Source organism: Thunnus thynnus, chromosome 22 (genome assembly GCF_963924715.1).
Source record: "Thunnus thynnus chromosome 22, fThuThy2.1, whole genome shotgun sequence".
NCBI lineage: Eukaryota > Metazoa > Chordata > Actinopteri > Scombriformes > Scombridae > Thunnus > Thunnus thynnus.
This window is the reverse complement of record NC_089538.1, coordinates 16,634,086-16,647,812: the sequence shown is the minus strand read 5'-3', so window position 1 is coordinate 16,647,812 and position 13,727 is coordinate 16,634,086. Positions and strand designations below refer to the sequence as shown.

At 41.7% G+C, this 13,727-nt stretch overlaps 1 protein-coding gene across 2 annotated transcripts; it reads right to left on the bottom strand.

The window, feature by feature from the left end:
- Positions 1-2,773: 2,773 nt before the first annotated feature.
- Positions 2,774-10,187, bottom strand: mfap3l (microfibril associated protein 3 like). Of its 2 annotated transcripts, none has more exons than XM_067580239.1 (3): positions 9,691-10,187; positions 7,972-8,380; positions 2,774-4,397 (listed from the first exon to the last, which is right to left on the bottom strand). In XM_067580239.1, exons 2-3 carry the CDS (start codon positions 8,291-8,293, stop codon positions 3,451-3,453), a joined length of 1,269 nt encoding a protein of 422 aa, XP_067436340.1. In that variant the 5' UTR covers positions 8,294-8,380; positions 9,691-10,187; the 3' UTR covers positions 2,774-3,450. The 2 variants fall into 2 exon arrangements, with proteins under 2 accessions (XP_067436340.1, XP_067436338.1); XM_067580237.1 differs by having other exon boundaries at positions 9,800-10,186.
- Between the last annotated feature and the right edge of the window lie 3,540 nt (positions 10,188-13,727).

The following is a 13,727-nucleotide window of genomic DNA, read 5'->3' as shown; positions in this document are numbered from 1 at the left end:
TTTCCATTGTGGTTCTCTGAGGCAGAGATCCCCTTGTCTGGGTGACACCGACCACATATCACCAACAGAATCGCTCCAATTAAAACATCCAAAAGATAAATTACACAAAAATTAGTTTATAAATTACAACTCGGATGGTATAACCTCCAAGTTTCATAAAAGCTGGAATTTGACCCTTTTTTTTAAAGTGTGGTCGGTATTTTCAGGTGCAAAAGTATCCGATTCCTGGCACCACAGTACTTAGAGGAACAGATATCTATGTTCATATTAAGTGGGAACCACTGAGATCAATGTAAAAGAAAACATCTGGCTGCATCTGCTTCTGGTTCCAGCAACTTTTGCTCTTGCGTGTCCAATCTCGCCAAGTGCCTGGCAAAGTGTTTTTTTTTTTTTTTTTAAGGCTTTGCACACCCGTCTTTCACTCCACAACCAAGTAAAACACACCTGCTACTCAAACTTTTTCAACTTCAGGACACGTCACGCGATGTGTTAAAACTGTCAGTTGAGTTTAGAAGATGGAGGGAAATGAAGCGACGGGGAGACGGTGAAGCAAACAGTAGCACCTTAACCTGTAGAGAGGTGGCAGACGTGTGTGTGTGTGTGAGTGAGTGAGTGTGTGTGTGTGAGAGTGAGGAAGAGGAAGGTTGGGTTCATCCTGTGTACTTGTTTCCGTTGCAGTGACTGTCTCGCTGTGGGCTGATGGGGAGAAAAGCATCGTCTTTGTTAACCAGTGGTGTTGCCTAACATTGTATTTCATACTGATCTCGATGTTTTTTCCTTTTTTTTTTTTTTTTTTTTTTAATTTATGGGTAGTGTCGATAGAGTTGTGCATTATTATGAAGATTACATTGATTGTTTGATTGTACATTTAAAACAAAATATGTAAAAGATTAAATTTTGTTTTAAATTAAAAGATAAAAGATTCAAGTTGCACAGTTTGGGTCTCGGTGCTTAATTTGGTTTCTGGATTCTTCATGTTTTATAAGCTTTAATTTCTTGGGCAGGTTTTTAAAAATGCTTCGATACTCGTACCAGTAAGATATCTATGTTTCTGTAACCAAAATAATACTTTCCTTGCTTAAACTTCACTCATTCTTGTCTTCAGAACTGCAGATTTCCTGCTTTAAATCAGGAAATTCAGGCTCGCTGTTTGGTCCCAATTGGAAAGTCCTTCACAGAAGTGTCTGAGCATCATTATCAGCTTTGAAAAGTGGCTCCACTGTTGGCACCCGCGGGAGGAAGTGCTTGAGAAACGTTTTAGACCGGAGGGATGTGGGTAAAAGAGATCTTTTCAAACACAAACCAGCTTTTTTTTTTTTTTTTAAAGGACCAGTGTGTAGGATGTAGTGGCATCTAGTGGTGAGGTTGCAAATTGCAGCCGTGAAACTCACAAAGAACACAAGAAAGGTCCTCTCTGGAGTTAGCGATTGGTTTGTCTGTTTTGGGCTACAGTAGAAACATAGCAGGCTCTTATTTTCAGGTGATTATACACTGATTAAAACATACTTATGAATATTATCGTCCCTTAAATCTTACATGCTGGGCCTTTTAAAGTTTCCTTAGTTTAAAAGTAGGAAAGAGATGAGAGGTTGACAGACAGCTCCACGTCTTCTCCTCGTGTCCTGTTACACCACATCTATCATTCATGCGCCCGACAGTCATCCACCTCTGTTTTTTTCCGTTCACCTTGACTGTTTTTGTTTTAGAAAAACCACAAATTACCACATTAAATAAGCGGATTTTAAGGTCTGTATTGGTGTTTTCACTTTTTCTTCTTCCAATAACCCTGTTGTTATCTTCCAGCCCTGTCAGGAGATCCTGTTTCCTCCATCACCTTTGTGTCTCCTCAGGACAGACAGCTTTGTAACCATGGCTACCGCCGCCATGACAAAAAAGGAGTCCGGCTTACATTATTAATACTCCTCACAAGGACACTGTACGGGCTTCTCAGGTTGAATCGGAGAGAAATGAAGCCTGTTATCAGTGGATCTCAGCCATTATACTTTACTGTTGAGAGACAATATTTGCATTCTTAGATCTTTTGCTGCCTCACTTTTCATTTCAGAGGAAAGACAGCACGACCAAAATGTATAAATTCCTCAAAATTGTTATAAATGCTAAGGAGACATTACAAGGGTTGGATGAAGGAAATGTATGTAGGTATAACAGACATTTATAGCCAGTTTTAAAAAGTGAAGTGTATGAAACAAAAGACTAAAACCATGTCTTTTTTTTTTTTACACAGCACTTCCATTTTATTCCACTACAAAAAAGAGGCATCTCAAGAGCACCAGGAAAAAAGCAAAGAGCAGCGTCCAGTTCATTTCCGACCCGAACACGCCTACGACTGGACCGTTACCCGAGCAAAGAAAAGACAAAAAAAAAAAAAAGTCCTTTATGTCCCAGAGAAAGATGTCAAACAATCTCCGATATCCACTTTCACATGCAGCAGAAATGCAGCTTATACCGTAAAGCCTCTGCAGAAGCAAGACGATGCCGAGAATCAGGTCGGGAATCAAATTTTTAAAAAAAAAACAACCTAAAACAGCACATGACAAGAGGAAAAGAAGCCAATCCTCTTTCCTGAGGAGAAAGAAGACAAACATTTCTTTTTGAAAAGTGCTTAAACTAGAAATAAAATCACACCACTATGGGTAATAATATAATACTACTCTTAAAAATATTTCACAAGGAAATCGATAAAAACTACCCAGAAGTGTGTGAGACCCGATCAGGAAATACACTGACAAACACGGAGGTTTACCTGGCTTACTTATTTGTGTTTTTTTTTTTGTTGTTGTTGTTTTTTTATGTAGAAATACAGTCGGCCGTACAATCATGAAATTGTGACCAAAGAGCAAATCATTTTCTAGGTGAGCAGAACGTTGTACAATAACAGCGGGTCGGCTGTGACAGTAACTGGATGTGAATTCTTGAGCAAATTAAGGAAGCTCAGCTCTCATGGTTTGGAAAAACGGCATGAAGACCAGCTTGAGGCAGATTTCTGGAGTTAGTCATAAAAACCCTAGCACTGTAAGAAACTAAAAACTGAGAAATCACCCCCCCCCCTCCCCCCCCAGAGACTGAAGTACCCTATTCATTTAAATAATAGTTTCAACTATGAAAATCTCAACACAGGAAACGTCCCTTTACAATTCTTTGCTTATTACATTAGTATAATATTGATTACCCCTCCCGTTTACATTCAAGCATGAAAATCCATAGTGAGAAAAAAACACTCAACTTGTCTACAAACCTTCTGATTTATTCTCCGTATTACAGCCTACGAAGGTTTAAAGATTGTTCTGTTCAGAAAAGATAAATAAAAATGTGATTGTTTCGTCCAAAATGAGAAACTAAAACTTGTTTTTGACCTTTTTTTTTTTTTTGTCTTCAAGTGGAAATGCATAGCAGGATAACTCATCATTCCTCCTTGGTTGGTTGGTGTCGTCACACATGGCTCTCATAAATCACCTGGCAGGGAGGGGTGTTATTTGCCGGCGCCGGCTCGGGTGCAGCCTGTTCGGCGCTCTGCTCAGCCTCCGCCTCCGTCTCCACCTCGGGCTGCTCCTCCTGGTGAGCGGGAGGCAGCGGCAGAGGAGAGGAGGAGGAGGAGGGGGGAGGAGAGGAGGGCGTGGCCTCGGGCTGCGGCGGTGCTTCTATGCCGCAGTAACCTCCGGCGGCGAGCGGCGGGTGGACCGACACCTGGATGGCGATTTGCTGCGGCTGCTCGTGTACGGAGGAGTTGTCTGAATCGGCGGCGGGGGATTCGCTGCGCTCCCTCTCCCGCTCCCTCTCCTGCAGGATGGTGAAGACGTCCCTCCCCCCGATGGAGGCCATCCTGCCCGTGACCTCTCCGCGTCCCTCCGGCGCTTGCCTGAGGAAGGTGTGCCTCATCTCCTCCACTCCGACCACCTCCAAGATCTCCTCCATGAAGGTGCGGCAGTTCATGATGAGCGGCGGCAGCGGGATGCTGCGAGCCAGCTCCTCGATGTACCGCGCAAACTCCATGGTCTTGAACTGCGTGACCTTCGCCAGCTCCAGCGTCTTGGCCGAGGTGATGATGGGGATCCGCTTGGCGATCTCGAAGGCCTTCTGCAGCTTCTCGGCGCCCTCCGTGCGGAAGAATTCGTTGATGGCTTTCTCCGTCTTCTTCAGGTGACTGCTCATCATGCAGAGGCGCGTGACGTTCAGGGCCATGATGATGGTGAAGGTGACCAGGCACACCACCATGTAGTACACGCCCATGTCACCGTTGGTGAAGACCACACGCAGAGTCACCGTGCAGTTGGAGCTGCCGTGCACGTTGGACGCCATGCATGTATACTTTCCTCGGTCTGCGAACTCGATGCTGGTGATGTTGAGGACACCGTTGTCCAGCAGCCACCACTTCCCACCTACGGAGAGACGCAGAGACGTCAAGGATACAGAGATGTTTGGCTAGCCTGTTTACAACCTGCCTGATCAGCTGACCACTCGCGTTTCTTGTCTTGCCAGATGTATTTTTAGCATAATCACCACATTCTGAGACCTCGACATTTACTTTAGTGAGTAAAGTATCATTATTACAGCTACCTACTGTTTGCCAACTTCTCAAAATCTGTCCACTGAAACCTGAAACTTATACATTAGTTGTGTGGTAAACACTGATTATTCACTGACTCAAACACAAACCATCAAATATGCAGTTTGCCTTCTAAATGATTCACTCTGAGGTCAAAGTTCAAACTAAAAATCCAATGAATGCATCACAGTAAACTCTGATCTGCAGTCTTACTGCAGCTGATTTCTGCTGCAGGAACTTGCTTACTCAACTCTGCTTATGTTGCACTTCTGCATTTTTCCAACTCCTGCTTTTTATGGAGTCTGACATCTCAGGAGAACACAGTGTTTTGGTGTGTTTATATATCTTTGGAGCAGCTACATCTCCGGTTTTGCGCTTTTTGGCTGCTACTTGTTTGCTGTTTTTGTGTGTCCTGCTGTAACGCCTAAATTTCCCTTTGTGGGATCAATAAAGTTTCATCTTATTTGTTCTTATATCAATAAAAAACCAAGCCCCTTTAAGCCAAGCAACCATTAATGAATATACAGATACAGAGAGTCCACAGTAGTCTCCGTGCACTACTGTATGTTCAGTATGAGCTCTGTAAGCGTGTCTGATGGATATCTGCTACATCAGGATGAAAGATGGTTCAGACATGAATTTAATCTGGGTTTGTGAGTTCAGACCGGAGAGCAGCGGTGACCTTATTTTTCCTGTCTTTGCTTTCAGTATTTTAACAGGTGTTGTAGCTGCATCTCATCTGTAAACACACAGCTCTGCGTGCTGAGCTTTGAGTCAGAACACTAATCAAAAACAGGAACAATCTATTTACATGTTGGAGTGAAACGAGTTCAACAAGCAGAAACACATCATTTCACCCAAAAACTACAAATGAATATATCTCTCACCTGGTGGATAATGTTGGGATCAGTCTTTTGAGACCATCACCCTGTCATACATGTTGGACCCTGACCAATCACAGCCTGCCGTCTTTTACAACTTACAACAATGAATGTATGTATGTTATTTAAGACAAAAACTAATTATAACAAGTTGGTTGTTGGTTGGGATTTTGTGCTGCGTCGGTTGTCTTGCTTTATGACACACTAGACCTGATAAAACGCGCAATTTTCTTGTGGTGTGGATCATTATCGGCAGTTATTGATATCATTCAAACTGATCTGTCATAACAATAATGAGTCATACAGATAGTTTGAATTTTATCTGCAGAGCTTTATCGCTCCTGATGCTTCTGCCGACACAGCGTAGGTGGATGTAATTTAATTTATCAAGCTCAGCGTATTCAAAACATCTGAAAAACCACAACAGCGACATGTTTTTCCACAAACGGCGTTCAGGTTACTCAGGTTAATGCACACACACATCACCGTCGACAGTTTGGGAGTATTTTGTGCGTTTGGTTGGAAACGGCTCCTGATGAAAACCTCAGACAGCGAGGCCCGTGCTTTCTCCTGAACCGACCCTTCAAGGACGACTAACGAGCAAAAGTTTTAATGAATTCAGCTACGACCGCTGCTCCGCATCCTCCTCAACTACTCGCTCTCTTTATCTACGTGGGAGGAAGGACGGACAGATATCACAGAGGGCGTCTGAATCTGTGGCCTGAAGTCAGGACGAGACCTCGAAAACATATTTTTTTTCCCTCGCATGATCCTCTAGAGAGGATGAATGGGCAGTCAGGAAATGTAGCCTAGCCGACAACAGCGTCCCACCCATCCGCCTTTTCATGTGAGAGCAAGATTTCTAATTTTACCTCCACTGCCGGATCATACCATTGATGTGCTGCCCAGTGCTACAAGTAGACTGAAGAAGAGGAAGAGTGTGTGTGTTGGCGCAAGTTTGTAGAAAAAATAACAGATGTGCAGAAGAAATTAGAGAGGATAGGTCAGTAATTTTGCAATGTTTATTACTGCTGTGGTGAAAGTCTAACCGCTCACTGATTATATCTGTGTAACCCAGGGGGAAAAGCGATCTGACGCTGTTGTAGGTTTGTGGGTCATAACAACAATGCCGCCTCTCTTCTCTGACGGCAGGTTTCAACAGGTCGGCTCAGGAGAAGCTCCAAAACAACCGACGACTCCGCATTCCTCATGAGATGAATCGCTAATATTCAAAACACCACAGATAAAGAAGCCCGAGCTGGCTTGAATGAAAATCCATTAGCGAGAATGACTTTCTAAATGACTTCCTGAATCTAATTGGCAAACGCCTGCCATCGTAGCAAGGAAATAATCACTGCTGCCAGACAAAATGTGCAATAATTGAGACGAATTTCCCCCAGGAACGCAAGGACATCTAGTCCTCATGTTTCACTTTGATTGGGGCTTCAAAGAAAATGTCGGCAGCATTATCAGCCTGCGGTACCAGGACCAGACCAGGTCTTCAGTTCCTGTCTTGTCTTGTCTTCACTTCCCCTTTTTGCTTGTTGTTGCTTTTATTTTCTGAGGTACGGTTTCTACTCTTTTTTTTTTGCAATCAACTATTTATTCAACATCTAATCTCTATTTACTTGTGCTAATGCAGATCACTGTAACCTTACTGCCATCAAACATGACATGTCCAGATTAAATCTCTCTCCGGTGGCACAGCAGATGGGATTTCAGGGCCTAATTTAACACGAATTTACGAGCTCTCGTAACAACATTCATAACGTTGAGTTCAGTCTTCAAGAGACTCAAAAAGAAAGCGAGAGGACTCCTGCTATTTCCTGACAAACGTCCTAACTTGACCGTGTTCTTCTCATTTCCTCTATGCTGTATATATAAACAGGTATGTCAGTTTTATTTGGAGCCTGTGGAAAAAAAGCTGAATGAAATCTCTTGTGTACCTCAGAGAATCTAACTTTTCCGTAACATTAGGTCATTTACAGATTTTTCAAAACCTGCCCCAGTATTAGAGGGTTCCAGGTTCAGTTTCTGCAACACAAACCACCAGCACCGAGTCACTACTAGTCACTCATTCACTGTGGTGATGGGTAACTGGCCATAACATAATATCATACTGCCCTCAAGTCTTAAAATTGCCTCCAAGTTAAAGGGAAACTCAGTAAATGCCACGTATTTAAATGTGTGACTATTGTTTTGCATGTTATTACCTAAATGAAACATCTAGGTGGTTTACCACTTCTGCTAGACAATTTCCTGGTGAAGATCCTGTCGTGTGAATGTCAGTATACTGACTAACTTCCTGTGGTTAAGACCGGAACTTAAATGTTTAGGTGTTAATGTCCAGAAGCCTGACATGGACTGCTGGGTGAATGTTAATTCTTATTCATAGTAAATAACAAACCTGACACTGCATTTGCTGCCAATGAAATTATAATTAAGTGACTAGCAGTGCTGGTGGGGGAAAAAAAAGAAAAAAAGAACAGGAAACCAGGTTTCAAGTAACAGTATTGTCTGTCTTACCACTCGTCTCGGTGTCCAGACGGTTTCCATGGGAGTTGAACCATTTAAAACTGGGGAGCGGGTCTCCAGTGACATTGCAGTCAATCAGTGCGCAGCTCCCCTCCCGGGCAATTATCTGGTTCACTTTTGTGAATGCAACTGGGACAAATCCGCCGTCTGTCACAGTGCCATTCTCCGTGCGGTTTCTATCCGTGTCCGCTGATAAGGCCCAGGCGGTGCGAGAGGCGATAAGGGACACCAGGACCAGAAAAACGTATCCGCCGGCCCAGTGCATTTTCTCTGACTGTCGGTGCGTCACCCGAGGGGGAGGAAACTCTATCATTCCTCCTGGGTCTCCATCCTGCAGACTGGCTATCTCTTGATAGAGGAAGGCAATTTGGTATTCAGCTCTGTGGCTTGAAACATCTCACTGAAAACAAGAAAGTGATTGGCATGTCTTAAACCAGAGACAGTGTGCAGAACAGAGCAAAACATTCAGGACTTGATGCTCAGCAGCTGGACCCAACTGATAAGGATTTTTTAATAACTAGCCCTTTAGCAATGAATTGTGAACAGTGAAACATGTGCCTCATAATTTGCACAAGCCAAGGGTGCCATCTTCATATGTATTTTTTAATCAAATTGATATTTAATTTGCAATGATATAAAACAGAAAAGTGGCCAATCTTCATATTTGAGAAAGTGCTGCAGACCAATCAATTGGTAGTTTCAGCATATATCTACTCAAAAATAAATCTATGATAAAATAATTAATTGTTATAGTTATATATGAAGTAAAATACCAAAAATCTGGAGGTTACAGCCTCATAAATGCCTGAAATTGTTTGCTTTGAGTCCTTTTGTATGATTAAATCATCTTCATTGATCAAATAAAATAATCAATATATCGGTAACACATGAAAATAATAGTTTCTGCCCATTTCCTTTGAGTTTTGCAGGGTTGTACTGGACTACTAGTCGTGGAAAACAGCTTTTATTTGAAGCTAAATCACCCACACAAAGCTGACAGTCAGCCTTGAAAACCGACCTTTCACTAACACACTGATCAGTTTCATTCAGTTATCTGATCTTACAAAACATTAGCATCATCAAGCCAAATATAATACGTGTTTATAGCTAAAAGCAGCCACATCATATGACACTAATATAGGGTCAGGTATCTGTAACTCACGCTAATGTTAAATGAGAAAAATCGTAACGTTTTTAACAGTTAGTATCTTTCTTCCAGCTACCCGATGACGGCACCCGTTGGCTTGATTAAAATGAAAACAAAGCCTGACTACAACATAACGGAGATCTGTGGGCTCCGTCTATTTTCTGGATCACATCGTTGCAAAAAACGTACTTCCCTTGATAATTATGTGAATAATTACAACAATCTAGATATATAAGTCATACTTCGGAATTCTAACATCATTTCCTTTGGCTGAAAATGTGCCGAATAGACGGTAGGCATCACAAAACAAGGGCGTGGGACCCGGCTATATACTGGATGGCGGTTTGTTTTTTATATATATATCACGGGACCCTTCCAGAGCTGTTCAACCGCAAACTCTTTACAAACGGCTAGAAGGAAGCTCCTTCACGTCCACACACTGACTGATGGTTTATTGTGTAGCTACCGTTAATTAGACAGTAATACCGTAGATACTAGTTGGGTTTCGCGGTCACACAATGCATAAAACGCCGAGTTTCCACCGAGAAAAGCAGGATCGTTACCTCCTCAGCGCGAGCCCGGCGCAGTGGTCCAACAAACGGCCGCTAACTGCCAACCGTTGACTAAAATCTAGCAATTTCCGCGGCCATAAAACCCTCGTTTGATACTCACATCATGGTCTGTCGCCGTCAACAGTCGGATGTTCGGTGGGGAAACACCAGAGGGGGTTTTTTTGAGTGGGTTGTCGCTGTCGCTAGCTATTTCTCCGCCATCTCCATCCTCCTCCTACCGTTGGTCGCCCGCTATGTGTCCAACAACTTGTTTCCCGGCAGTGTTTTCTTCTAACTGGCAGCGTCGCCCATTGCTTGGTTTGTGCATTTAGGACGACAAAACGAGTAAATAGCAATTAAAACGGTTATTTGGTATATTAAAACTATTCTAAAATAGTTATAATGGTGAGTTTTTATCGTCCAGTATACCAGTATCCATATAGTTAAACACTGGTTTTCAGACGTGGACACTCAGGGCATCTTAAGAGCAAATAAATTTAATTTTCCTTCTAGATAAGTAACATTGGCAGGTAAGTGAGAATATTGTTATCAAAGGCTTCCAAGTTATACAATTTATTACCTCACCCAAATTTAAAGCAGCATTAACTGAGTTTTTTTTTGCCTCTTGGGGGCAGCAGAACAAGTAACCAACATTGACATATTATCACTTTATAAAGTTTTGGTAAATTTGTTAGCAAACAGATGCATATTTACATCAAGCAGACATGAAGTGACATTAGCATCTCTTTAGAGTCATGCTTCCAGCCACCTGAGAAATGTAAATTCAATGTTCACTCGTATTTTAGCTCTGTTTTTGGTCTCCACCAGCTCCTGAGGGAAATATGTGGCTCTTTGGTTGCAAAAGGCTCCACCACATTCTTCTAACTTTGTGTATCTCTTGTTTTAATGCTGGACAGAAACTTTTCCTCCAAAAACAACTGCCTGCTGCAACTGGAAAACTGGAACACTCAACCAAACTGGTAGATGTTGAACCCACATGTTCGACATTGCTCTCCACCACCATCGTCAACAACAAATGAGGTAGTATTTTTGGGAAGAATGGTGTTCAATCCTGCAATAGAGTTCAAAGCTTTGGAGAGCACCTTACTTTATCTCGGTTTTCCTTTATTTTGTCACCCATTTGTATTTCTGATGTATGTTCCTGCAGCATAACCCTTTAGGATCCCATGAGGGGGGAGCTGCAGGGGAGTCTTGGCAATTTCCCAGTTCACCATCAAGCACCAGAGAGAGTGATGGGCATGAAAACCTGACTTACATAAAGGTAAAGTGTAAGTAGGAGAGAACAGGGTAAACAGAGCCAGTGGGTAAAATGAGCCACCCCCTTTATCTAGGTAACCATAAACAAAAGTAATCATGTGACCACAAATTAAGAAAGAATAGTTCACATTACTCAATCCATCTTGGACTCAAGCACATAGAGAGAGCGGTCAGCAAAACAGCAAAAAAAAGATTTTTGTCATGCCAAGTGAATTCATCATGTTACTAAAGTTATCAGTCTTGTATCTTAATCAAAAAAGATATGTTTTGGATATTATTACATGTTAATTTAAGTCAGTGTGAGCTACCAAACAAGGTCATAAACTTAGCATAATTGTGGATCTGAGCCACTGTGTGAGACAGTTTTGTCTAAATGGAGGTTGTGGGGTAAAACGTACCAGTGATGTTGGGGCAAGTTGAGTCAACGGCTCAATTCACCCCCTAAAACTATTTTCTGATATTCTAGAGACCAGAGACACTGTTCATGTTTGATCACTGTTACAAGTGTGACAATGTTGATGAATAAATACCTAATTGTTGACTAATGTTAAATTTAAGCCACACACAAACATGCTGTACATACAGACGGGTGGCAAATTAAAGGAAAAGCCAACATAAAGTGTCTTAGTAAGGTGTTGGGCCACCAGAACAGCATCAATACACCTTGGCATTGATTCTACAAGTCTCTGAACTCTTCTAGAGGGATGAAAACCATTCATCCAAAAGATATTTCCTCATTTGGTGTTTTGATGATGGTGGTGGAGAGCGCTGTCTAACACGTCAGTCCAAAATCTCCCATTGGAGTTCAACTGGGTTGAGATCTGGTGACTGTGAAGGCCATAGCATATGATTCACATCATTTTCATACTCATCAAACCATTCAGTGGCCCCTCTTGTCCTGTGAATTGGGGCCCTTGTCATCCTGGAAGAGACCACTCCCATCAGGATAGAAATGTTTGATCATAGGATAAAGGTGATCACTCAGAACAACTTTGTATTGATTTGCAGTGACCCTTCCCTCTAAGGGAACAAGTGGACCCAAACCATGCCAGCAAAATGCCCCCCAAAGCATAACAGAGCCACCAGATCCCCTCACTGTAGGGGTCCAGCATTCAGACCAAGACCAGTTTTTCCTTTCATTTGTCACCTGTCTGTATACACAAAAGCACATTTACACACACATTCTTTCTGTAGCTAAAACACAAAGGTCACAGTTTAATCTTGACTGAAAATGTTTAAGTAACATGTTGAACAACAAGACACAAACATATGGTTTTATTTAAAAGTACAAGTTTTTGCCTTTGTTAAATTGATGGCATCAATAAAGTTCACAATTATTTTTAATTTTATAATTAATTTGTTGATTTTGTGTAATTTTTATATCAATATATAATGGTAGCACTATTTACCCCATCCCCATGCCCATTTTACCCATATCTTGGGGTAAGTAAGCCATTGGACTAACTTTTTTTGATGGCTCATTGTTCTTAAACCATAATAATTAGATAACTTGTTTTAATTTCCATGGGTACACAACAACCTAGGGTATATATAGTAACTATTATTTGAAACAAATACACTTTGACTTTTCAGTAAAATCATCAAATGTAAAAAGTGGCTCATGTTACCCCGTTCTCCCCTACATTTAATAAGTACATTTAATTTTGCGGTGCAGTTAGTGGATGGATTCTTTTTGTGCATGACTGCATTAAGATTTAATGGCATATAGTTACAGGTAAATGGACTGTGGTCAAAACACACTCCTTCTGAATTTACTATCAATTAAAGCTGAGAGGTCGGACTATAAAAAGACACTCAAGTCTAGTGTAGTGTTGTGGATTGCAGACAAAACAAACCATGCTCAGGGTGAGGACATAAAAAGCAGGAGGAAACAGCAAACTTCCCTTCGAAACAATTAGGAAGTGTGCATTACAAAAAAAACAACTCCTGGAAGAAATTAGAGGCAGAACCAAAGCACATCTAAATATAAGTCATGGTTATCTGGCCTGTACAGGCTGTCCGTTTGCCAGAGTTGATAACTGACTGACCTTGAAGCCACAGTAAAAGTCTGCCCTCGACACTCTGTGCCAAGGTCTCAGCAAACAATCAATAACTAAGTCAATAATGCTCCATCTATGTATAGAAACTGTGGATATTTAAAGGAGTGTGTGTGTGGTTCTGTTTTAGTTTGTGTCTAAGTTGTTTTTTGTCCTCAACTTTGGTAGGCTAGAAAAAAATACAGCATTGTACTTATCGATTTCAGTTTTTTGGCTTCAGAATGACATATTGGATCATTTGTGTTAAATGATCACAAAAGGGAAAGTACAGTTTGGACGTACAGATACATGAACGTTACCATTTTGTGAGATTTCATACTTTTCCTGCGCTAATTTTCATACATATCAAAATTCAAATGGGGACTTCTTACTGTACTCCAGTGTCCGACAGCCCTGCTAGTGGCGTGACTCTAGGGATGGTGTTGTCTGTCAGTTGATTGGTCCGCCACTTTCAGACTGAAATATCTCAACTACTATTGGATGGATGGCTGTGAAATCCTTTTGTAGACATTGTGGTGCACATGAGGATGCATCCTAATGACTTTGGTGACCCCCTGACTTCCCTGTTGCACCACCAACAGGTCAAATATTTCACTAATCCTTTGAAATATCTCAAATGTGTATATTTGTAGTGGATGAATTGGCAACAGATTTAGTACAGACATTCATGGTCCTCAGAGGAAGAAGCCTACTGACTTTGGTGAACTTTCATCT

What these genes read in the sequence shown, in the direction of transcription:
- mfap3l (XM_067580239.1), bottom strand. Translation starts at nt 8,293, where the DNA reads ATGATAGAGTTTCCTCCCCCTCGGGTGACGCACCGACAGTCAGAGAAA. An exon ending in TCTGGACACCGAGACGAGTG is followed by an intron (nt 4,398 to 7,971) that starts GTAAGACAGACA and finishes GTCTCTCCGTAG; the next exon opens with GTGGGAAGTGGTGGCTGCTG.